Raw genomic sequence first — 26942 nt, 5'->3', positions numbered from 1 at the left:
CTCCCAGTGTAAGATTTTTCTTTTGATTCTTTTAACAGTATCTTTCCTAAAGTGGAAGTATTTAATTTTAATAAAATCCAATATATCTGTTTTTGCTTTTACAAATCACCTTTTTGGTGTATGTAAAAAGTTATCATCAAATCCAAGGTTACCTAGATGTTCTCCTATGTCATCATCCAGAAATGTTACACTTTTATGTTCTGCATCTAGGTCTATGATTCATTTAAGTTAATTTCATGAAATGTGTAAAGTCTTGCATATGGATGTCCAATTGTTCAAGAACCATTTTTGAAAATACTGTCCTTTCTCCATGAAACTACATTTACTTCTTTGTCAAAGATCAGTGACTATATTTGTGCAGGTCTATATCTGGGTACTTTAATCTGTTTCATTGATCTACAAGTCTATTCTTTTGCCAAAACCATGTTGTCTCAATCATTATAGATTTATAGGTCATCTAGAAATTGTGCATTATGATTCCTCTAATTTTTATCTTCTTCTCTTCCTCCTCCTCATTCTTATACTTCTTTGGTGTTACATTGGCTATTCTATCTTTTGCTTTTTCGTAGGAATTTTAGAATCTGTTTCTCAATGATTACAAAATAGCTTGCAGGAATGTTGATTGGGATGTCAGTGAATCTATAGATTAAGTTAGGAAGAACTAATACCAACACTATTGAGTCTTTCAACCCATGAACACAGAATATCTATTTAGATTTTCTTGGATTCATTTCATCAGCATTGAGATATAAATAGATCTGTATAGATCTGTACATATTTTGTCAAGTTTATACCTAAGTGTTTCATTTTTTTGGTACTATTGTGAACAGTATTGATGGTTGAGTTTAAAATCTTAGTTGTCCATTTCTTGTATACAGGAAACCAATTACCATATTTTTGTATAGTGATTTGTGTCCGATAACCGTGCTATACTCACTTACTAGTTTCAGAATGTTTGTTGTTGATCTGGGGGGATTTTTCACATTGACAATCATATTATCTGAAAACAAAGGAAATTTCATGTCTTCCTTCCCAATTTGTATCTTTTATTTCCTTTCCTTGTCTTAGTGAACTAACTAGGATTTTCAGTATAGTGGTAAATAGAAGTGGTGAGGGAATATCTTTTGTTTGTACCTCATCTTAGGGGGAAAGCATCCAGTTTCTCATGTCATAATATTAGCTAGCTGTAGGGTTTTTATAGATGTTCTTTATCAAGTTGTAGGGCTTATCCTCTACTCCTAAGATATACATGCTTTCTATTCTTCAAACTGTCTTATTTTCCCAAGTTCTAATAAATGTGCTATTTGCAAGATCACCTGACAATTTGCTCATAATTAATCATATCATTTTGTGTTTTATAGTTTTGATCATGAAAGTTTTATTTCTCTGTGGAATTCCTTTCATCTGCTTACTAAGATGTACCCACATAGACTTGATAAAGTCCAGTATATCAATCAGTGAATTCACTTAAATACATTCAGATTCCCTGAGCAGAATTTAGAAGCAAGTAACTGGTTCACTCTTTAACATTCTTTTAAAATCTTCTGTCATTTCATGCACCTGGGGGACAAAGCTGGAAGGTCTGTAACAGAGCTGGATATAGTTTCCTCCTCAGCTTTTTGGCTGGTTATACAATCTTGGCCAATTTCTTTAAATTAAAAAGTCGTTAATCTTAACATTGCTCTATGTAAAAATTTAAAACGGTGACATTCACACTTTTTTTTGCTCAAAGAAGTTTAGAGAAGACTTAGTATCTTAAATTATCAATTTGTGAACTCCTTGAATAGTGTTGTGAATAGCTTCTAAGGTAGCTCCCAGTCCCCTCCTCCTGTTCATGCCTTTGTGTAAGCCCAGCTCTGTGAGTGTGGGTGGGTCCTGTGACTTGTATCTAACAAATAGATGGCACAATTGATGGGATATCACTCTTGTGATTATGTTCTGTTCTATGGCAAAGGTACTGGGATGTCATTCTGGTTACACTGCATTATTTAGGGCTCTGTCTCATTTCCCTGGTGGTTCAGATGGTAAAGAATCTGCCTGCAATGTGGGAGACTCAGGTTCAATCCCTGAATTGGGGAAAATCTTCCGGAGAAGGAAATAGCTACCCCCTCCAGTATCTTGCCTGGAGAATTTGACAGACAGAAGAGCCTGGCAGGCTACAGTCCATGGGGTCACAAAGAGTTGGACATGATTGAGCAACTAATGGTTATAGTATCTCTTTCTCTCTATTGTTGGGTTTTGATAAGCAAGTTGCCATGAAACCTATGGCTGTAAGGAATGCTTCTGACAACAACCCTGAGGAATTGTGATAGGAAATCCTTCCCCAGTCAAGCCTGTAGATAAGAACTCAGTCCTGGGTGACATCATGATTGCTGCTCTGTGAAACTCTGAGGATGTTAAAAGATTGTGGGGTCTGGCTGCCCACAGTTCAAAAGCCAATAAACAGGCCAGTTTGGTAGAAAGGAAAGCTTGCTTTATTTCAGATTTCAGCAACTAGGGGGGTGGTGGGCAGACATCTGTCCAAAGGCTGTACCCCCCGACAACTGGCAGATGCCCCCCCCCCCACACACAACCAGAGGGGCAAGAGCTTTTAGAGACAGAAATGAGGTTATATACAGAAACAGCACAGTCATCTTTGACAGTCATCTTCAAATTGGTCATCAGTGGTCTAATCAATGTCAACTTGGTTGTTGACATTGATTGTTTTAGGTACAGTTGGTTGTTGTAGGTACAGTTAATTTTCAGTTCCAGGGTGTGTTTCCTCCCATTTTTTGAGGCCAATTCTTATAATTGTGGCAGCTTATGTCATGGGTATAGCCTGGTCATCATGTAGTTTATTTTTTTATAAGACAGCACCTGGGATATGGTTCAGAATATTATCTGTAGTCCTTGAGAAGGAAACAAAGGTCCTTAACTCTGTTTAATGACTACGTTATTATTATTTGATCTTCTTTGACTGTTTTCCTTTGTTTCTACATTTTCATTTCTCTGATTAAACTTATTCTTTGACTGAAGTTTTCCACAGACAAAAGCAGGCAGAGGATGTTGCAGGGTTTGGGGTCAAGGACCACAGGGTCCTGCTTCGTTTCAAGGAGACCCAGCTAAACATTACCCGTACTCCTGACCACAAACTTTTGAGATATTATGTTTTAAACCTCTATGTTTGCAGCAGTTTGTCAAACAACAACAGAAAGCTAATACAAGTGCAAAGCCTCAATTAAATAGGTAATATATTTTAAGAACCTCAAAGAGATAGGTGTTAATAGGTCACTCTAGATTTTTTAAATTCCATTTCATTTAAAGTAAGTAAAGACAGAGAGAGATAGCAGAAAGTTCTGTCATTGAAGAGTAGCATTCTTTATTTCAGAAAGGTGTCAAAATTTTATTGCCCATAGTTGTGTAAGGAATTGGATATAAAGCACCAATAATTTTGTGATCCAAAGTATAGTATAGTTGTTATGTGTTATATACTATGCTTAGACTGTATACATCCACCAATACTTATACTTTATGATTAGTATACACAAGCTGTTTCCAAGTTTGATCTTCAGTTCAGACTAGGATTTTTAGTATTGTTTGTATCATGCACTAGATGGAAAAGCATTAAAAAGTAGAAATGGTAAATAAAAGTCATTTCAAAAAATATAGTTCCAACCTGTTTGACATGGTGGTGTTCCTATAGTCACATGACAAGAGTGACTCCTAATAGGTTTGATTCAAATTTGATTTATCAATCAAAGCCATATTAGAAAAATGCATTTTCATAACAAATTTTCAATTAGTAAATTCACCAATATTACATATTTGACAACTTTGGGGTTAAAAAAAAACTCTTCACTTTTCTTTTCCCAGTAAATTATATCAAAGTAAGTCACTGTGGTCATTGCACACCAGAAAATTAGAGAAATGACATCTTCTAAAGTCTCATTGAGGTCAGATTCAGGTTGAAAAACTATGCTATGAGAAATTTACCCACATTTCCACTCAACAACAGGTTTCTTACAACTTGTGAACACACAAAACATGCGATACCCTTCCTTCCTGTACTTTGGTTAAAAAATGCTTAACTTTTTTTCCAGAACATGTCTAACTCGGCTCTCATGCTTCTTATCGCAGGCGACAGTGCAGCATGCTGTGCTTCTTCCCTCTACCATTTTGGGTTTGATGTTTACTGTAAGATGGTATCATACTATATTTAACACTTAAAACCACAGAAAGGCAAATGACATGTTGTCTGCTTTTCCAGATGAACTGCGGTAGCTCTTAAAACATTGTTCACATAGAATACTTTAAAATCATCTTTCCTAAAATAAATATAGTATTTTTGCCCCTGGACTTGGTGAAAGAGGACAAACAGATAATGCTACACACATGTAAGCAGATCTTTAACATGACAATTCTAGTCTGTGGTGAGAAATAAGCAATATCTGTCAAATCACAATTGATTTGCAAGCCCCTGTTGAAAATAAATGTATTGCTAACCATGTAGTTATTATAAGTTATGTGCTTATATCTGAAAACTTGCTTGTAGACCTGAGAAGAGTCACCTTATATGTTTGCCTTTCTATTTACCAAATAGGGTCTTTTCTCCTATTTACAATATCCTTATTCATGCAATATCTACAATTGTACATTTTAAATATTGGGGTTGGGGCAAATGGTAGTCCTGTGGTGGTAACCACACAGAACCAGCAAAGAGGTGAACAACATCCAGAGAGACTAAGCAGGTAAGCTAGAGCTGGGAAAAACTGGCTTCCAATATTAGCCCTCCCAGTGACCATGGGGGCTTCTCTGAATACCTGCTTCCTTATCTATATGCCTAATGTCTCTCTACAGGTTTATTTCTGGGATCACATGGACAACATCTTTCACCTATTATGCATTCAGTAAATGACAGACAAGATTGCCGTTGTTCCTGTGAAAGCTCTACTCTTCACATGAATGATTCTTATGCAGAGCCCACTGGATACTCCTGAATTCAAAGAATTAATAGAAAGTATGTCCCATTAGAAATATTTTCCTATTTTATTTTATCACTTATTTCTTACCCTACAAGCTTCCTTGCCCTCATCTCTTTTTTCCTCAAAATGAGTCACTCTTTATTCAGTTTATTTAAGTGTATCAGTTACACTCAAAGTCATCTATCTCTCACACATACACACACACACATGCACATACAGCGTTCACAATCAGTAGGGACTGTATATTACATTGTCCAGATTATCTACCCTAGAATACAGGTAATGAGCAGCTGTATCGCCAGAACAGAGAAATCATGAACTTTAATTGGCATTGAATAAAAATGTGATTGAAAGATGAGGAGTAAAAGTGATACCAACATAACTAATAGACAAGAGAGTGCTGCAGCAATAACTACTAAGAATATATAATATAAAGTGAGGAGTAATGTGAAAAAATTCCACAGGAGGAAAATCTTTTTCCTAACTCTAATTTTTCAAACTTTAGATATTTGTTCAAAAAACATCACAAGGCTGTAGGATCTTGAGAGTTACAGACTTGTCATCAATGTTTAGGAAGAGCAAAAGTTGAATCAGGTAAGAAAGACATCCTCATCCATTTTGTTTAGGCCACCAGTAAATAAGACCTTATTATAGTCTTCTTTAGTACCCATCTTAGAAAACATCTTTCAATGGATTTTATAAAGCTTAAATCCTCTTATTAAATCTACTTCCTGCTTTATTATCACTGTGGATATTAAAAAAAGGGCTGATGATCATCTTCGCTTCTAATCTTTCATAAATTTGAACAGAAACATTCAAAACGCCTATTAATAAGCCTCCCCATAGTCTACTGAGCTCAAGCAAATATAAGTTTTGTAACCCACCAGTTAATCTACAGAAGGTATTCCAAATAATTACATTCTGTCACATTCTTATTTATACTTGATTCTAAAAAGTTCTCAACTTTTCACATGACTAATCTAGAAAATAAATATTACCCTTGCTTTCACAGGCAGCATTAAAATGAGCAGGCACTTGAGTTAATTTGTTATATTTTGTAATTTACTATTATTTAATTTTCCTACTGCCTGCTTAGAACTTGAACCGTTCTGGTTAAAAAAAGATTGCAAAAGATACATAGTAGTACAAAAGTTTAAATAAAGTTCACTACAGCCATGAAATGAGATGTCAGTTTTGCAATCCATCTGCACTTTCCCACTAAACTGGGTGGAGCTGATCTAAAGGAATCTGAAGATATTTACAAAATAAGCTAATAGGAAAGGGCAGGGCAACCCATTAAAAGCGACTCTCTTCCTCTTCCACAGCGTGGTGAAGGCCTGGGATGAATTTCAAGAGCTGTTTCCGGACGCTTCCCCTTCTGCTTTTCCTGGGCAGGGTCCCATACATGCCTGAGAAGTTACCCTCACACAAGGGAGACATGGACCCACTGCTGGCAGAACTAATGCTCCGATTCCTCCTCGAAGAAGACCTCTTCAGAAAATCGTCTCCTTCCTTCAGGACAAAGCACTCGTCATCTGTGCTTGTCTGGCGGCTGAAGGCGTCCCGACCGGAGTCTTCAGACACACCGGTCTGGTACCCATCCTCACTGTCTATCGTCATGGAGCTCAGCCAGCTCTTACAGCTGCTGGCACTGGATAATCGATTCCGGTCCCGGAGGGCCGCGCCAGGCAGGGGTCCAAGCAGTGTGAATTCATCTATGTCCATATTTTCCAAGCTTGGGCAGTTAGTCGCATCACCTACAGTGCAGAAAAGAAAGCCTCCTGTGAAATAGATCTAAGCATCACTCCTTACAAGTAAATACATCAAAATTTCTCTTTGAAAGGCACAAGAAAGAGTAAGTGTAAATAGTTCTTTTCACCAAGCTTGCACAAATAAGTGACTGTCTATGAGATCATTTGATAAGCTTAAGAGTATGATTTTTCAAGCTATTTGTCCATAGACTGTGGGTGCTCAGTTACTTGGTTGTGTTTGACTCTTTGTGACCCTGTGACTCTAGGCTGCCAGGCTCTTCTGTCTATGGAGTTTTCCAGACAAGAATACTAGACTGGGTTGCCATTTCTACTCCAGGAATCTTCCTGACCCAGGGACCAAACCTCCATCTCTTGCATCTCCTGCACTGGTGAGCAGATTCTTTAGCACTCTGCCACCTGGGAAAACCTTGTTTATGGATTAGTTTCATGTAAAGGATTCCATGGTCACAAAAAATGGTCTAGATTAAATAAATTGAAACAAAACCTTCACATTAGAATAGTTCAACTCATCTAACAGTATTCCAGTGCAACTTTTGAATTTCCAAAAGAATCATTTCTCACATTAAAGTGGCCCTGCCACTTTTTATTAAAATCATCATAGAAATGGGTTCCAAAGAATATACTTGGAGAAATGCCCTCTTATGGATTTTCTCTATTTTAGTTCCTCCAGTTTTTAGTTACTGCATTTTTTAATAATTGTAAAATTATTATAACATCACTTGAAGTGTATGGAAATCACAGTTATAAAACCTGCACCTTACGGACTGATTATTAGAGAATTCAAAGATGCTTAGAACAGAAAGGATATCTTAGCGCCTCGATATTCCCAGTTTATTCTTAGAATACTTTAATACTTATATTCTTTGAAATGGTAGCGTACCAGAAAACATCCCTGTCCTAAAATAAATAATCATTTGAAAAAATTGAATGTTATCTGCTTAGCTGAATTTCTTCATCAACCTTTTATAACCTACATCTGGGCTCTCCAAACTCAAATTTTAATCTCACACCAACAGCCTGTTCATATCCCACTTGCTTCTGTACTATCTGAGTTGTTTGGTATGCTGCTAAAAGAAAGGAGATTATTTGTAATGCTAGCCAGAAAAAAAAATCATTTGAAGGTGACTTTGCTTCAGGAAAAGTAATAGGACATTACACACTCAGAAATGTGTTTTTTTAACCTCATGCTGATTGTCTCTACTGCTGCTCTCCTTTGCCCTTGGTTGACAATATTAAAAGAGACTGTTTGTTTATTTTTCCATTTGATCTGCAAGGTTGAGTAGGGTCAGCCCTATGGTGACCAGTTATAATGCGTTCTTTTTTGTTAACAAAACCTACTTTATTTCATTTGACAACAAGTTGATGAATGTCTTTTGATTGGAGAGCATTTGGCATGTAGAATCTCATGCCCTGGATATTTATTCCAGGTCTATAAAAAGTAAACTAAAGAACTCTTTTAATCTCTCAAAAAATATAGACAATGGCCTTATGAGGAGCCAATCTCCTTGATCCTGAACAAAGGACCTTGTCTATACAAGGCCATGCCCACAGAACCACAAAACTGCCTACACTTATCAGATCAAACCCCATCTCCCCTTTAGGATGCTCCTCTGCAAGTAGAGGCAAAGATATCCCAAACACCATGAAGTCTACAGAAATCCAGGAAGTAGCCATATATTTGTGCCTCTGACTTGTTAGCAAATTTTAGATCCCTCAAAAAAACCCTGTTATACATTTTTAAGAATATTACTTTGTAAACACAAATAGAGAAGTAACTCATATATGTTTCATTTTCTGAAAAGAAAGAACTTGAACACCAACTTCTGTCATAAATTAGTGCCGAACTAAGAATTAAATATATCTTTTTTCTATAAACAGATGATCACTAAAACAAACAGATAGTGTAAGGTTATAAATAGAGACTTTAGGTCAGACTTATCTAACAAAGATATAAGCTGTATTTCACACCCACATAGCTAGTAGTTTCAGTGCATTATTTGCACACGTAAGTTCATTCCTCAGGTTATACCAGTCACACAGCAAGTGCCAAGTCAACGAATTTTAAACTCAACCCTTCTTCTCAGAATGCATACAATGGCAAGAAGCATGCATTTACTGTTTTAAAGATCCTTCACATTTCCTGGGTTTGAGGGCCATGAAGGAGAATACCTCTGCATTATTCTAACTTACACAATTTGAGCAAATAATACAAGCTCCACCCAAGAAGCATGCTACCTTTCCAGTTACAAGAGTTTCTCAGAACTATGCAGCCCCTGAGCCAAAGGTATTCTCAGGAATTTAATTCATCTGCCAAAGTAATAAGAAAATGAGGCCACCATTCATATTGCTCTTCTAAAATCCCCAGGTGCTTCTTGCGAGTGTGTGCATGCATGTGTGTCCATGTTTTCGTGTGCATGTGTTATGTGTGTGGAAGAGGGGGCGTCATCTGACTTACCCCTCCTCCAAATACACTGGTCACTCCAAAAGCCAAGCCAAAGGAATACAGACTATTTTTGACCCATGCTAGACAATTTTTTCCTTGTAATGATGACAATCTTAAAACAATTTAGACACAGAAGTACTGAAAGAATGAAATGTAAGTGTGGTTTCTGAACCGGAAATCACATTTACCATGAAGCAGGCGCTGTTCCTGTAACTGCAGAGATCTGAACTCCACCCATTTCTTCTTTAAGGTTTGCTGAGAAAGAAGAAAAAAAGTGCTAATTATTAGGAAACCCCAGAGAAGACAGCAATGTACTTTCAGGGGCTCAGATTTGTCAATTCATTTTTTTTCATTTCTTTCTAGCACCAACAATCCCTCTCATTCATTTGAAAGATTTTTTTTTTCTGTATAATAGGGGAATATAGGGAACACCAATTTCTCAAGAAATAGTCTAGTAGCACCAACGAATTGAAACAATAACACTGTTTCAATAGAGATGACAGAAAATAGAAACAATGACATTTACGTTTTTTTATTTTAAATTATTGGAAAAGCAGATTGCTTGGGTTTGTGTCCATTTACTAGCTGATTCAGCAAGACTTTAAACTCTAGGCTTCTCTCATTTATAACATGAGGACAACAGAACCTAAACCCTTGGATTTTCATGAGGATTATAAGCATTAGTAGATGAAAATGGGTGGAATGGTGGATACAGCTTAGTAAATGTTCAAAAATGCCATGATCATTTTGAATGGACACAGATGTGGTACATATATACAATGAAATATTACTCAGCTATGAAAAAGAATGAAATAATGGCATTTGCAGCAACATGGATGGGCCTAGAGATTTTCACACTAAGCAAAAAGCAAGTCAGAAAGAGAAAGACAAATATTATATGATATCACTTATATGTGGAACCTAAAAAAAATGATACCAATAAGCTTATTTATAAAACAGAAACAGATTCACAGACAGAAAACAAACATGCTTATCAAAGGGGAAATGGGGCAGGGGAAGGATAAATTAGGAGTATAGGATTAAGACATACACACTATTATACATAAAATAGATGAACAACAAGAATTTATCGTACACCACAGAGAACTACATTCAGTAGCTTATAGTAACATGTAATAGAAAGAAATCTCAAAAATATATATATGTATAACTGGATCACTTTGCTGTACATCCAAAACTAACACAATATTTTAAATCAACTATATTTCGATTAAAAAAAAATACCACCATCATTCTATAAGCCTGGGTCACTAACACTATCTTTTCTGCTGGATATCTATTTCTTTTCTTTTTTTTTTTTAATTTAATTTAATTTTATTTTATTTTTTAACTTTACAATATTGTATTGGTTTTGCCATACATCAAAATGAATCCGCCACAGGTATACATGTGTTCCCCATCCTGAACCCTCCTCTGTCCTCCCTCCCTCGCCAAGGGAAGCTGACCAGCTCTAAAAGATATCCTTGGAGGGCTAAACTTAGAACATTTCTTAACAGTTCTTGACTTCTTAACTGCTTCCTTCCTTGGCTGCTCCGTGCATGAGAACAGTGGCCCAGGGAGGGATGAAGGGGCTGCTGTAATGGTCATGACTGCACATGAGGCCTGGCCTAGCCCGCAGCCAGGCTGCGGATGGGAGTCGAACGTCAACAAAGGAGAAGGCACCTGACGAGGCAAAAGCCTCCTTCTCCCTTCTCTCTGCTTTTCACTCCACCCCTTCTTTGCCACTTCAGGTCCACAGCAAGCCCCCAGATTTAGGTATCCCACCACTCAGATTTGCCTGTGGACATTTATCAGGAAGGAAAGGCAGCCTAAGAAGAAACAAGTGGTCCTTTGTACAGATCAGTCTGGAAGGGGTAGACGAAGGCTAAAATGGGAGAGTGGGGGAAAAGTACATTTGGAAGAGGAAGACTAAAGGAAAAGAAAATATTACAAGAATGCCATTAAATGTTTAAGGGGGACTCTGGCTGTTCAGGGAATGAACAATCACTGGGCAGGACTTTCTCAGCCTTGATAACAGTAACACATAGCAGCATTCCTTATGCCTGTCAGTATAATATGTAATCAATAAATCAAAGACATAAAATACCTCGCTCAGTTAATTCCTTGTCCTTTCTATACTATAACATAGTCTACCTGGCTCTAAGACTGCTGGGCTACATGAATTATAGCTCTTATAAACCTGAGGTCATGTGAAGGTCAGAGTCAGGAAACCAGGAAGTACAGAACCAGCAGGGATCTGGCATATAAGCCCTTTTTTCTTTCTTAAAGAGGTTTATCTCTTACAAGAGAATAGAGTCCAATTGGGGAGCATAAGGATAGACCAATACTCAAAACTAATTATAGGCAGAAGAGGAAGTTGTATTTCTGTACTTACTACCTATAAATACAAAGTCAGGACTTGCCAAATAGTTTCTGTGAAAATAAAGGTTTTTAAGTATCAAATCTGTTGATTTGTCCCAGTCATCTCAGTATGTCGTCACTTAAACCAAGAAAATACCAGTGTAAAGAGCAGCTGTGTCAAAGTGACTAAGAGCTTTTAGTCTGTACTGAAGCTTCCTTATTTTGCTCAAAGTCTGTTTCGGTCTATTATTAACATCACAGTGGTGTATTTGGACAAATCTAACCTCTCATTCAGAGAAGGCAATGGCACCCCACTCCAGTACTCTTGCCTGGAAAATCCCATGGATGGAGGAGCCTGGTAGGCTGCCATCCATGGGGTCGTGAAGAGTCGGACACGACTGCGCGACTTCACCTTCACTTTTCACTTTCATGCATTGGAGAAGGAAATGGCAAGCCACTCCTGTGTTCTTGCCTGGAGAATCCCAGGGACGGGGGAGCCTGGTGGGCTGCCATCTATGGGGTCACACAGAGTCGGACACGACTGAAGCGACTTAGCAGCAGCAGCAGCAACCTCTCATTATTAGAAGAAAATTGAAGCATAGGTGAGATCTAACCCTACTTGGCCACATCAGCTCAGCTCACTGTGCCTAGGTCAGTGCCTATCATACTGAAGCTGCTCCTTAAATGTTGAATAAATGAAAGGGTGTCTTCCTGAAGCAACACTCAGCTGTCACAGACTGGATATTTGGTTGAATATGTCTCCAATGTTTTCATTCTCCATGAGACTTTAGATAAACATTTCCATGGCACTTTACTACTTATATGCCACCTGGGCTTACCTAGTGGCTCAGACAGAAAACAGTCTGCCTGCAATGCAATGCAGGAGACCCTGGGTTTGAACCCTGGGTCAGGAAGATCCCCTGGAGAATGGAATGGCTACCCACTCCAGTATTTTTGCCTGGAGAATTCCATGGCCAGAGGAGCCTGATGGGCTATGGTCTGTGGGGTCACAAAGGGTAAGACATGACTGAGCAACTAACACTTACTACTTTTATCATGTTTTCATAAATAATGGTCCTAAAAGTTCCAGATTAAAAAATAAAGGTTCAGTGTAGCAAAATGGTTCCCAAGGACTACAAACTCAGTAAATATCAGATAATAGCTCCCTCAGTTAGCCCACTAGATGTGCTGTTTTCATGTCAAACATTTGAATCATAGGTCACAAGAAAGGGAATCCCTGAAAATTTAGCTCAAAAGGGACCATTGTTTCTGAAGAAGAGGTCGTGGCCACACAAGGAACCTTTGTGAGACACGATGCCACTGACGCAGCAGGATGCACAAACTAAATGTCACTGCGTGAAGGGGAAGCCAACCTGACTCTGGTTAATAGGTCAGATCCAGACATTTCTAGCCCAAGTGATGAGCTGGAAACCTCACAATTACAAGATTAGAAAGGCAACAGAAATGAAAGATGATGAACAGGAATGAACCCAAAGTTCTACTAGACCTGGAGAAAAAGAAAGAAGTCAGGAGAAAATTAGACCCTATGTGAGGCAGAGACAAAGACAGGTTTCCCGCTTGAGAGAAGAACCTTGGTTAAGCTCTACCACCATGAAAAAGAGGCTGAACAAAGCTGCTAAGGGTGACTATAGTTCATGGAAAGCATGTACCCACAGGGCCAGGAGCGCATGAACGCAGCCTCACGACCCAAGCTGCATGCTGGCCCCCAGGGAAGGCATCCAAGCTGCCAGACCTGGCTCTGTACTGGAAGTCTTGAGTTGCAGAGCAGAAGCCACTGCCCAACTCACACTGAGTGGCACAGAGAGGCCAAGGGAAGCAGGCAATCCACACTCTCCAGAACTCCACAGAAGTTTAATGATAAGAAAGACAACAAAACTGATAATCAGTGCATGAATTCTCTCCAAACAAAAAACAGAAAAGTGTTCAAAGACTTTAAAATAAAGAGTATTTGCAATCCTGAAAGAGAAATGTGATGTTCCTAAGAACAAGAAATTTTAAACAAAGGAAGAAAAGAAAAGATAGGCATGAAAAAGAATTATTTGAAAATAAAAAATTAATATTTAAAACTCAATAGAAAGAACACATTCTATACAGAACACAGACAACATTACTGAAGATATTACAAAGGAATTAAAAAATAACATAACAATGAAAAGAATTGAAAAAAGAATGCAGATATAGTAGATACATACACATATATATGTATCAGTGAATCACTTTGCTATATACCTGAAACTAACAAAATTGATTGCAAATCAATTATACTTCAGTTAAAAAATTAAACAAAAACATAATGTGATACAAAATCTGAAAGGGTGGTTAAGAAGCATGGAAGGTAAATCAAAAGATTCTGAAATGCGCCTAGCAGGAGTTTCAGAAGATTATCCAGGGAATGATGAGGAAGGTATATTCACAGAGGTCAAGCTGATAATTACCCCAAACGGAAGAAAGTCACAAAAACTGAGAACACTGCAAGTTCCCAGCAGGATAAATTTAGAAATGAATCCAAGCCTAATGAGACTGTGGTGAAGCTGTAGATCAGGAAAGACAAAAAACTCCTTAAAAGCAATCAGGAAAAAGATGGATAATTGACCAAAATTGAAATACTGGGTTTTGAAAAGATCCCCAAATGGGAAATCCTCTAGAGAGAATTACCAAGGGGGGGAAAAAAAAAAGACATAAAAAGTAGTACAAATGAAAATGGGGACATAAGCACAGCTTGTTAGAAAAGAAAAAGATGAAAATAGAATGTTTATTATCAACTTTGTGCAATAAATTTGAAAATTTCAAAACTTTACTAGCAAAAACATCATTCAATAAAGCCGGCTCAAGCAAACAAACAAACAAAAGCAGAAACCTCGAGCAGTCTTATAAAGAAACCAAAACCAAGTTTAGAAGTATTCATATCAAAAAGAACCCCAAGGCCAGGTGATTCAGATAGTGTTACAAGAATTCTACCAGAGGACAAAAAGGGGAAGAGATTCCTTAGCTCATGCTAAGAGCCTAGTAAATTCGATACCAAAACTAAAAAAGAAGATAAAAAAAAGATAGTCTGAGAGAAGAAAATTACAGGCCATTCTACCTGTAAAATGAAGTTACCCTCAACAATTCTAAAGAAAATGTCAGCAGGCCAAATCTACAAGTATATAAAAAATATAAATTATGACCATAATTTACATAATTATGTTATACTTATTATACTTATGTAAATTATGGATTTATTATAGAAATGCAAGGGTGTTTTTACATTAAAAAATCTTTAAATGTTATTCATCAAACTGACAGATTTTTAAAAATAAATAAGACCATCTCAACACTTACAGAAAAAAAATGTATCTGATACAAGATAATATGCAAGCACTTTTTTACACAAGTAAAAAAAACCAGCAAACTTGGTATAGAAGGGAGCCTTCTTAACATGAAAAATATATCCCTAGAAATAAGAAAGAGTCAAAAGAACTCCCTTTATGATCAAGAGCAAAGCAAAGATGCCTACTAGTTTAGTTTCTATTCATCATTGTATTATAGACCTTACCCAATATAGCAAAATAAGGGCTGAATATCATTCCTAATAGATAGTTACTATCTTCATGAGAAACTCAAAATAATCTATAGATAATTAGAAATTTTATAGTCTGGCAAAGTGTTTGAGTATAATAACAGCATAGAAAAATTTATTTCACACAGCTATGCATAAACCTCAAAACAATATTTTTAATAAAGTAACTATATGACAATAAAAATCATTTTACAAAGGAATAAATCTAATAAAAGATTCATAAGATCTATCTACATAAAAATATAGGACCTTATTGAAATACAAAAAACAATTTAAAATTATCTAGTGAGATAGTCTGTCAGTAAGAAAGCTCAATAGCATACAGATACCAGCTTTCCTCAAATTGATCTATATAAAAGGATGCTACCTATCGAAACTCCAAAATTAGTTATAGAATTTGACAATCTGATTCTAAAATGTGCACAGACAATTAAAGAGCCAAGAATAACCTAAAAATCTTGCCCAATCAGACATCAATATTTATTACAAAGGTAGAATAGCTGAGTCTAAGGGAAACAAGTTAATCAATGAATCAGAATTAGAAGCCTGTAAGACCCATTCATATATGGAGCTAGTGTCAAAACAGAAGTTTCATTTCAGATCCACTGGGGAAAAAGAAAGACTGTATAAAATAAATGGTACTGGGAGAACTGAGTTTCCAAAGAGAAAAAATAAAGTTGGAATCCTAACTTATACTACATAAAAAATTAATTCTAAGTGAATTAAAGACTTCAATATTAAAAAATAACACTTTAAACTTTTAGAAGAAAATATAGAAAATGCAAATTACCTACAAAAGATAAACAAGAGATCCCTCACAAACAAAATATCAAAGAACAATAGAATCAAAGTGCTAAGGAGACAAAACATCACCTTAGAATAATCCAATTACTTATAAAACTCTTTCAATAGCAGCAGTGAAATAAATATTTTTCAATAAAGACCCACCCACTCTCACTGAAAGAAACACTATGGCAAGAAGGAAAGTGAACCCAAAAGTAAAGAACAGAATATGAGAAACTGGGCAAGGCCATCACTTCACAGGCTGGTATGCTTGCTCATTACCAGCAGTTAGGAATAAAAACCTGTCTTTTTTATTTTGAAAATTGATAGAATTTTCTAAAGTAAGCAATAATAAGGAAGATGGAGTCTTAAATGGATGTTTAAAGATGTTAAGATTCGTGATATTCTGGGAGAGGATGGAGGTGTTGAAAATTTTCTAGGTTAGAAAAACAATAAAGTATGTATATTAAAACTTTAAGAGAAAATGTTCAAAGCACAGAAAATGCTTATAAACATGCAAATATGAGTTGTGCAAGAGAGTTCTTTATTCCATGAAATATAAACCTATTTTTCACTTATGTTTTAAATAACATTGCTAGCTTATATTCTACATTTCTTTCCTTTTTTTCTTACAAAAGGCTGAAACAGCCAGTTTTACTTTTTCAAAAAAGATTTTCACTCAGACTCTCTTCTGCAGAAACAAATTAGCTTTCGACAGTTTTAAAAAACCTAAAGATAATATGATGAGCTATTTACTCCTTACAAAACTTCAATGATAAAATGTTAGAGACTTTTTTTAACTTGAAAACTAACACTCACTATTTGCAATATCCTGAAGGTCCTAACCAATATTATAAGAGAAGAAAAAAATAAACTAGTTGAATAATTGGGAGTAAAGGGGCAAACTTTTATTATGTGCAGATAATATGTTTATATAAAAAATCCAAGGGAGTCTGCAAACATATAGCCAGAATAAAGGGAGTTCAGCAAGACTCTTGGATTTAAAACTTTATATAAATATCAATAGCAATAAGCAATTGAAAAATTAAAAGACCACATTAATTACAGCAAGAAAAATTTAGAAATAATTATATTTATTAATTAAAAATACAATTTAAATTTATTTATTATATAGGAATAAATCTATCAGTGCATATGTAATATACATTATATAATATATAATGTATAATCAGTGTAAATATAAAATGGATGAAGAAAATACAGAATGTTTTTGAAGTATATAAACGACTTGAATGGAAAGACACAGACCCTGTGTTTGAAGTAAGGAAAGCAAAAATCATAAAAATGTTCATTGATCTCATTTATTCTATAAAGACAATTCACTTCTTATCACAATCTAACAGAGGATATTTTTTTTAAGAATTTTCTAAATTGATTCAAAAGATCAGAGGAATAAGCAAAATGATAAGAATATAAAACTAATGTTGAGAAAGAAGAAAACAGGGCTTGTTGATAAATTAGATGTGGGAAAAGGGAGGAATACAAGATAATACAGAAATATGGTAACTCTACCCTCTTGGGCTCAATAATTAAGATGCACATAGTGAGGTCCTAGATTTCATGGCCTGCCAGAACTTCCTCACTCTAGGAAACAGATTTTTAAGACCCTCAAAGAGCCCAGAGAATATTCACTGAACATCCTGCATTGTGCAGTATCTCCTGAAAACTTCAATTTCTCCTCCAGAGTTGACAGTGTATTTGCCAGCAAAAGTAGATTCAAAGATATCCACAGGAGTAGAGGAACTTGATCTTTGTAGTAAGAAGGAGGCGAAATGGGAGAACAACAGAAAACGAAAATCCCAGGCCTTCCTACACACATATACTGCACTTGGGAAAATGACAGCTCCTCCATCTTTGCTTTTTCCCAAACAGAATGTAAATCAAAAGAGGTCACAGGTGCATTAATGAAAACTTCTTCAGGAGATGTGCTTTCCTGTTGCCTTTCTGAGCCCCATAGACACACAGAAGGAGGAAGGAAGGAAGTGATTTGCCCTGGTTTGTAAATTTAATATTCCTGCAAAGGTAATTGTATGGCTCTTGATAATTCAGCAGTTTAGACTCATCACGACATTTCATCTTCAAGGGCTATCTCAGTTCTTCAAATAGATCTTTATTCTTCCACTCACACATTCAAGGATGAAAAATTTGTCTCACTGTATTAAATTAAATTACCTTTAAAACTTGCAGCTTTGCCTCAAGCTCTGTTCTTTTGAGAATCATTGTTCCATTAAGAGTCTCTATCCTGTTTTAAGAAAAAAAAGGAGGGGGGTGGGAAATAGCATGAGTGATTCTCTCAAACAAGCACCATCCCTTACGAAGTACTACACTCTGAGCACAGACTGTCCTCAAAAAGCAACATAAATGTCACCATTCTCATGGCACTTCAAGTATCTGGATGTAAGCCAAACCTTCTAACAACATTCAAAGAACGAATATGGCAAAAAAAAAAACACACCTTTTGAGAGGGTGACTAGAAGAAAAGGCCCTGGTTTATTTGTAAACTGTAGCTCATTTTATAGAAGCCACTCTAGGGCAATGATGGTTGTTCTCTACTAGAACATATTGTGTGGTCTGGCTGAACCACCTCTTTCATTTGGTGAGTATTCATTGGGCATCTACTATGAGCCAGACTCTAGACATCATGCTAAGCATGAGGAATACAGCAATTGAAAACCCGCACTAGGGCCTTTCAAAAATTGAAATCAAAAAACTACGTATTGAAATGGGAAAACCTGTTCTACCTTAAGAGTCTAGAAAATTTTACCTTTGTAAATTGCCCGAAATTTAGAACTAGAACAAATAGGATCAACACTACTGAGATATTAACTTTCAAATGACTCATCTCAAAACTTTTAAGTGTACAACTTTTAATCCTTGAATTATCAATTTAATGGTGTTCTTTTTCCCTGTACCAAATGCCTTTCTAAAAATAAAGAGACTTGTTCTATCCTGAGTGATTTATTTGTTTTGTGGGCTCAAGTTAGAAGACTTTATTTTGACTACTAAACCATCATTCTGAGTAAGATAAATATGATGTATGAGTTACAAAACTAAGCATCTTTTTAAGTATTGGTTCAAAGTCATTCTGATAAATAAGCTGTAACTCTATAAAGATGCAAGAAATTTGTCAAGGCCTGGTAAAATAATAATATTAAATGCAATCTATTGGGTATAATGCTGTTTCCAATAGCATTATACCCAAGACAATGAGATGATAGCAAGCCAACACATCAGCTTTCTCATTACGGGCTCTTGACTCTAGATGTTAGGGAGGATCCATGTGAATCTGTTTGGTACCTTCCTGTTGATCCGACCTACCCAAGCAACAGATATCTGTGGGCAGAACTGTAGGCATAGATTGGCTGCTGTCTTCAGTATTTGTACAAACTGTCTCTCATTTCCCTGACCTCTGGATTTCCACCTGCCTCCACCCACTACTCTAATTATACACCCGCGGTCTGCCCACTTAACCCACTTGGAATACAGGTTTCTGATTCTAACCACCAGCACGTTCCCTTGAACATGTTCCTACCTCATGGACTGAAATTTCTCTGGAGCTAGAGTGGTCCCCATCCTTTATCCTGAACTCATAGCAACCATAGAGTTGGACACGGGCCTCTTCCACCACCAGTCATCTTTCAAAATTACTCTCACACAACCTCCCCCACCCCGCAAAAAAAAAACATCCTTTGAAGTTTTAGACTAGAACCACAAAAGAGTGTCCAGGGAATTTTTTATTGGCAGCTTGCAAGGAACAGCTGTGGGATAGCTGGAGAAAGGATCCTGGCATCCAGAGCAGATGGTCAGATCCCAGCTCAGGCACTTACTAGGTGGTTGGTTTTAACTAAACCTCATTTCAGCCTGAGTCACTTCGTTTATAAATAGGAATAAAATCAACTTCACAAGATGACTGTAAAGAATAAATGAGATAATCAGAATAAATTATAAACTATTAAACCTAACTGGTGAGACCCTTGCTCTGCTTACTGGAGAATGCTCTGTCTTCATTTCTTACTCTACTCTTCTTAATTCACCAGCCACCAATTAATTATTCTGGCTATCTCTCTATCCCTTGAACATGCCAAGCCTACTTTGATAACTCAAACCTCTCTTTTACCTGAAATGTTCTCACCAGGAGTTCATCGAACCATCCCTTCTCATCATTTCACTCTCAGCTCAAAATTCACCTTCTCAGAAAGGACCACTTTTAACACTTAAGCTAAAAATGCAGCCCTCTCACTCAGTGTTTTATCCCATCCCTTTTTCTATTTTCTCCATAATAGTTATCATAATTTAAATATCAAAATATCTTATTTTTGCGGGCTTTTCTTACCTATCTCTTTCCATAATTAATAAAGCAATAGAAGTGTCTTTGTCTCCCCGAGCCTATCACAGAGCTGGAAATATAGTATTTGCTCAATAAATGTTATTTTAATGAATGGCTGAATTCCATCTTTGTCTTATTAGGTTCTAAGGGTGAAAACGTCAGTTGAATCTCTACTGGGGAAGCAAGCCTCCCATTAGTAAACTGGGAATAGCAGCAGGTGTCAGTGTGCATGTTGCAGGGCAGGAGGGCTGAGCAGACTGCTCTTTCAGACAGAACACTAGGAGGGAAAAACAACTGGCTGGTGGTCTAAGAAGAAAAAGCTCAGCCCTTCTGAACTTTCGTTTGCTCTAACCACAGGATTATGTCAGCCACGGAAACTGGATTCATTTCTCTCTGTCTAAAGAGAATGTGGGCCAGTTTAATTGACTGTGAATCAAAAATAAAATTTTTAAAATGCTATCCTTCCCACTCAGACATAGGGCTACTGATGCCTTCTGACTTCAGATGTTGACAACACGTTCAAGTTTGAGGAAACCTTGAGAAACAAAAGGAACTGATAGAAACGTCTGTAACCAATATCCCCAAGCTATGGTGCGCTGCCTCCCTTGTGATCCCAAACAAAAAACCTATTCATTCACTCAACAGGCATTATGAGAGACCGTAACAATTTTTTAAGCCCCATGGGAAGCAACCAGATAGTTACGTTAACAGGTTTCCTGAAGATCTGATCAGGTCAACAACTTGTTTGTGGGTAAAGCCTTCTGTGCTCACACCATTGATTTTTGCAAGGACATCACCTGGGAGATGCCAAGAAAAACGAGCGTTAAAATGGTTGGTTAAATAATCTTTCCTGACCCACATATTAAACAAAACACACAAGCCCCAAACCTTGGCAAAATAAAGGAGCTGAGGAAATTCAAAGCAACAATCACATCCTGACCTTCACCATCAAAAAAAAATTTTTTTCTTGCTATTTAAATAATTCCAAACATAAGCATAGTTCTGACTTACCAGCTTGCAGACCAGCGCAGTGTGCTGGGCTGTCCTCCTGGATTTTGCAGATCAGGGTGCACATATCTGCGGAGCAGGTATTCTGGTTTGGGAGCCTGTAAGTCTGTAAAATGAGAAAGATACATAATTACTATTAAAAAACTCAAAATCTATTTGTCAAAAAAAAATTAAGCATTATCAATTACCTTACATAACATGATGATACATAAGTACAAAGAACAATTCGGGAAGCTTTTCTGAGTATAAATTGAATATAAGGACCAATCTGACACTTCTCCCACACATTGTGTAGCTGACCCCATTCATAAAAAAACACCTCTGGGGCTTCCCTGGTGGCTCAGTGGTAAAGAACCTGCCTGCCAATGCAGGAGACACAAGTTGGATCCCTGGTCCGGTATTATCCCGCATGCCAGGGGGCAACTAAGCCCATGTGCCACAACTACTGAGCCTGTGCTCTAGGGCCTGCGAGTCGCAACTACCGAAGCCCACATGCTCTAGAGCCTGTGCTTTGCAAAAAGAGAAGCCACTGCAATGAGAAGCCCACTCACTGAGACTAGAGAGTAGTCCCCACTCTCTACAACCAGAGAAAAGCAACACAGCAACAAAGAACCAGCACAACCAAAAAGTAATGAATAAATGTTAAAAAAAAAACACATCTCTCTTAAGAAAGAAAGCAGTGTAAGACTGGTTTAAGATGTAAGACTTTCATGCCTAAGAGACTACCTACTGCTATTGTGTATTTAACAAGAAAAATTCAGTTTCTATTTCCCCAGTAGGATAAAACAGCAGTAGGCAAGAGCAGAGAGAAAAATCTCTATGTGGTTCTTCCAAGCTAAAGTACTTATTACAGGAGCGTAGGAAACATTACACATCCAGCAAGGGAGATATGCCAACATTAATTATTTTAAATCAGAGTTCTGCAAATAATGACAATCTGCCCTTCATTAATTCAAAAGTATTATAATTGACTCAATTATCTTCATTCCTGAACGCTCGTTGGTACACCTGCCCTGAATACTCACCACTTTATTAGCCACTCGACTAAAAGATAAAAAGTTATGCTTCGCCTCTTGCCTCAATTTGGCAAAAGCAACTTGGTTTTGTTTTTCCTTTCGATTTGTACCAAGAACACACCACCAGTGTTTGATGAATAGAGTGGCCCAGTGATCTATATTCTTCTTTTTCACATATTTAAGTTATGAGGTCTAGTTCCATTTAGAATCAAAATCAGCATTCTGAGTAAGTCTTCCTAATATCTGTTTCCTAAAATTAAACCACATCCCAGTACTGCTTCCTTGTGGAAAAACTAATGTCCAATGTCCATTCCTTTATATTTTAGACATACAGTTTCCAGAACCAGCAGAACCAGAAGTCAATCAATGCAAGAAACTTCTAGAAACTTGACTTTGTTAACCTTGAAGGGATTTCTATTCACTCTGAAAGGCATTTAGAGTCCCCCTATCTTAAAGGCAGATGAGACTTTTAGAGCTCATATAATCTACTTTCAAGACCCTGATGCTAGGAAAGATTGAAGGCAGGAGGAGAAGGAGATAACAGAGGATGAGATGGTTGGATGGTGTCACTGACTCGATGGACATGAGTTTGAGCAAGCTCCAGGAGTTGGTGATGGACAGGGAAGCCCGGCATGCTGCAGTCTATGGAGTCGCAAAGAGTCGTACATGACTGGCAAACTGAACTGAACTGAACTGAACTGAATTTACTTTCCATCAATATCACAGATTCCTTTAACAGATTTTTTTTTTTTTTGGCTAGGGAATCTTCTTGCCACTGCCCAGGCCCTTCCAGAAATGAAGCATGGTCTGGTTCACACAACACATGGACCAAAGCCATGAGAGACCTTCCTTTGGGAAACCACTGTTACAATGATTCTCATTAGCAGTGAGAATTTATGCTCCATGTCCAGGAAGCAAAGTAAGTACCGTGAAGGGGAAACGTTAATTGATGTAGCATGCACTTGCGTATATGTTTGCCACAGGTGTAAAATTTGTGGTTAGAGATAGGCAGAGGTCCCAAAGCTTTGGAAAGAACTAATCAGTTGGATATTTTTCTTTTGCTCAGTCATTTCCTAGAGACACAAAAGTGCACTACTTTCTCATGCCTTCATTCTAACACTTGTCATTTGCTTACCTTCTACTGAAATCAGGCACATTACTAAGTACTTCACATATGTTATCTCATTTAAAATGCCTAAGAACCTACTAAAGTAGCACTGAAAGAATACAAATTCAGTTGTAAATGAATCTAAGGTCTGTGTTCTGGTCTTGCTACATTACTCTCCATATCAGCAAAACACTAACATCCATGGAAACCAGAGGAGGTCGACTTGTTCTCTCCCAGCATGCCCTGTGCCCCACTGACCAAGACCCAAACACGTGTTAATGAATGGAGGCTCAATAAGGGTATATGAGTTTCTACTTGGCCTTTAAAATGTTCTCAGAGCATGCCCCCTATTTGACAATCGCTATAAACCTTGTGAGTACTAGGAAATAGGTAATGCATAGAGCTAGTAATGGAAAGCATACACCCATAGGGAATTTGCGGAGGAATGGACCCTTGCATCACTAAAATAATACGCTACAGTCCAGAGGTGAAGCCATCATTCACGTGAATCCACAAAGGTTCAGGCCGCTATAACCTGCTGTCTACTAATGAAAGTTTTGATTCTTGCTCCATGTAGTGTTTATGGTATGAAGGAGAAATGTGGGAGAAGCAGTGGTATGTCTATAGAAAGATGAGAAGAGATTCTCCTTGGTCACATTAAGTAAGGATAAATGAGTAGTCTCTGCTCCTGTTTTCAGTAGCAATCACTGCACATCCTTGGGCATAATTCTCATTTGAAAAGAAGTGGTCACAAAAAGCACAGTGTCTCTACAATACAGAATAGGGAGTGTTTCATGTGAATGAGTAATAAGAGAAAGTACTATGCTTCTAAAGCCCAATGAAAGAAAGAGATTTCACCAAATTCAAAAGTAGAATTCAGAAAGGAGAAGGTCTCTTCTTTTCTCTGAGAGCCTTCTCCCTGCTCATTGCAGCTAAAGTTCCATTTTGTTTATTCTTAAAATGCATCTTACAGAGCAGCCTCTTGTTCCTAATCTTAAAACACACTGAGTTTCCAATTGTTGTGCTGATAATTAGTCACCAAAGTTTTCTGAAGCCAGCACCAAAGTTAAGATATAAAAACTGATATTTTGTATGAGGATATGATTATGCAGACTGCTTCTAAAAGAAATGCAAAAGTATACTGGAAAAAGAAGACAGTAATACTTAAACTACTCTGTTGTGCTTAATTAGACAAGACTTTGTTTGACCTAATGCATCATATTTACAAATATAGCCGTGAAAAAGCAGACAGCAAATAAGAAATTAAATTCTTAGGCTTTTAAATAGAAATCCATAAAGACTTAAAATTTCCTACAGCATGAGGCAATACATGCATAGAGCCAAATATTAAGTATTTTCAAATAATAGTTATAAAATGTTATCACTAAGGAAAAGAGTACAAACTTCTCATAGAGTCCAATATGAAAACTTTAGTATTTTCAAATGTAATAGTAACTATAAATGAATACAGTCCATATACACAAATATATTTCCTTCAACTATCTCTGAATACTGAAGTGTAGGCAAAATCTGATGCACACTATAAGAAATTATTAGGCAAAACCCATCACTAATGCAAATATATAAGATTCACTTATAAAGAGTACGTCATTCTCTTATTTATGAGCTGACTGATAGCAAGAATTTCTGATCAGTCTCAGACCGACAAGAATAATAAAGCAAAGAGAAACAAGAAGTTGAGTAAATCTCAGGGTGATTATTTTATCTGCTTGAATGTTTTCTTTCCTTGATGGTACCCAACAAACCGAAAAACTACCAAAAACAGCCACACATAGAACACAAGTCACAGCCTCTATCAATCCCTAAGCTCGACTTCATTCTTTCTTTGTAAATATCATGACATTGCCGGTGCCACTTTTCTTAATTAAAAGTCTGGAAAATTTGAAAACTGCCCACCTGAATTTCAAATCCAAATGTTCCATTATCTTGTTTTTCCACAATAACAAGCTTTCTGTAAAAAAAAAAAAAAAAAGCTAGGAATGAAGATAAAGTGTCACATTTGGCACATATCTATCATTAAAAATAACTGTCAATAAAAAATAGCTGACGTTTGTATAAATTGTAGTATGTATGACTCTGTGTGTGTGTGTGTGTGTGTGTGTGTGTGTGTGTGTGTGATATCAACATCCTGGAAAGCTGTGTTCCTAAACATCTTGGTGAGACACCAAAAAATAAATGAAATTCTTTACCTTTGAGACCAGGAAAAGTCACCTACAGAACTTGACCTTGTCAGAGCAAGCTGAAAAATAAAAGTACACAGTTACTGAAAGATCCTTAAGACACAACTGTAAAATGTTCTAAATCACAAAGGACTCTTCTTTGGCCCCACTCCTGGGAAATTGTTACAGAAAGGCAGTAATTTCCATTCTCTAGTGATAGCAAAGGACAGCTGGGAAAGGAACCATTCAGGTATTCCATTTGAAAGATTAAAACAGGCTTCGATAATAACACCCTATGGCAAAAGAGTTAATGTAATGTTGCAAAATTCCAAAGCTTCCAAAAAGAACTTCATATCTAATCTGTATCTAAAATAGCCTCTGAAAGTTTAACCGCAGCAGTTTATAATCACACTGAAATCCAAAGGAAAAATAACACCCATAGAATGACATATAAAACCAAATAGTTGATAGTTTGGGGAGATGCTGATGAAATGACTGTTTATTGTAATAGTTCAATATGTTGCTGTTTTTAGAAGGATAAAATCATCTAATAACTAGAAGCATAATTTGGGTAAAATGAGGGACTCAAAATCTCAATTATTATGATTTATTTTTGCAATCATTTTAAAAGAGTACAGTAAGATTTCTATCCAAGAAAGGAAAGGAACTTCAGAATGGTATAAACATTGTAAATGGCATAAACTTTTGCTTCCCTGGTAGCTCAGACAGTAAAGAATCTGCCTGCAATGTGGGAGACCTGGGTTTGATCCCTGGGTCAGGAAGATCCCCTGGAGATGAGAATGGCTACCCACTCTGGTATTCTTGCCTGGAGAATCCCATTGACAGATGAGCCTGGCAGGCTATAGTCCATGGGGTCGCAAAGAGTCAGACAGGACTGAGCAACTAACACTTTCACTTTACTCCTCTGCATGTTTTGGGAAGAGATCATTTAAAGATAAGCTTCCGGGATACAGTCTATCATTATAAATAAAGGAAAAGTTGCCGAAAGGTATTATCTTTTTTTTAAGGTAATTATAGTGAGTTTTGTGTGTTTTGTGTTGGTTCTTTGCTTAGGCATTAACAAATGTTAATCAGCTCTTTCTCAAGTGTTGGTCCAGGGTTCCAAAACAGAAGTTCATGCTACTGGTTAGTCCAAGGTGTTTATTTAAGTGGCAACCTGTTATGCTTCTTATATATCAGTGACTACAGAAAATATCAGGAGATAATGCAGGAGTCCAAACAAATAAAGGTAAAATAGAAGCTAACAGCCAAATTGAGAAAAGTGTGCAGAAGAAATTAATGCACAAATGAAATCTTCATTAAGGCATTTGTTAGAGAAGCTACATCACTGTAAGGAATTTGAATTACCAAGTATAAAATAC

The 26942-nt window shown here is 36.8% G+C and overlaps 1 protein-coding gene across 2 annotated transcripts in view; it reads right to left on the bottom strand.

The window, feature by feature from the left end:
* Positions 1-2451: 2451 nt before the first annotated feature.
* The window catches only part of CYTIP (cytohesin 1 interacting protein), an 83225-nt gene continuing 58734 nt past the window's right edge, over positions 2452-26942 (bottom strand). For both annotated transcript variants that reach the window (XM_019972498.2, XM_019972490.2), the window contains 7 exons: positions 25591-25640; positions 25298-25352; positions 21260-21362; positions 20952-21045; positions 18094-18163; positions 9365-9431; positions 2452-6718 (listed from right to left, as the gene is read on the bottom strand). In XM_019972498.2, coding sequence (XP_019828057.1) covers positions 6258-6718; positions 9365-9431; positions 18094-18163; positions 20952-21045; positions 21260-21362; positions 25298-25352; positions 25591-25640 — 900 coding nt within the window. In that variant the 3' untranslated portion in view covers positions 2452-6257. The remainder of the gene's footprint in view (positions 6719-9364; positions 9432-18093; positions 18164-20951; positions 21046-21259; positions 21363-25297; positions 25353-25590; positions 25641-26942) is intronic.

Source organism: Bos indicus, chromosome 2, assembly GCF_029378745.1.
Source record: "Bos indicus isolate NIAB-ARS_2022 breed Sahiwal x Tharparkar chromosome 2, NIAB-ARS_B.indTharparkar_mat_pri_1.0, whole genome shotgun sequence".
NCBI classification, from domain to species: Eukaryota; Metazoa; Chordata; class Mammalia; order Artiodactyla; family Bovidae; genus Bos; species Bos indicus.
The sequence above is the reverse complement of the archived record's forward strand: the minus strand, read 5'-3'. Positions and strand labels throughout refer to the sequence as shown.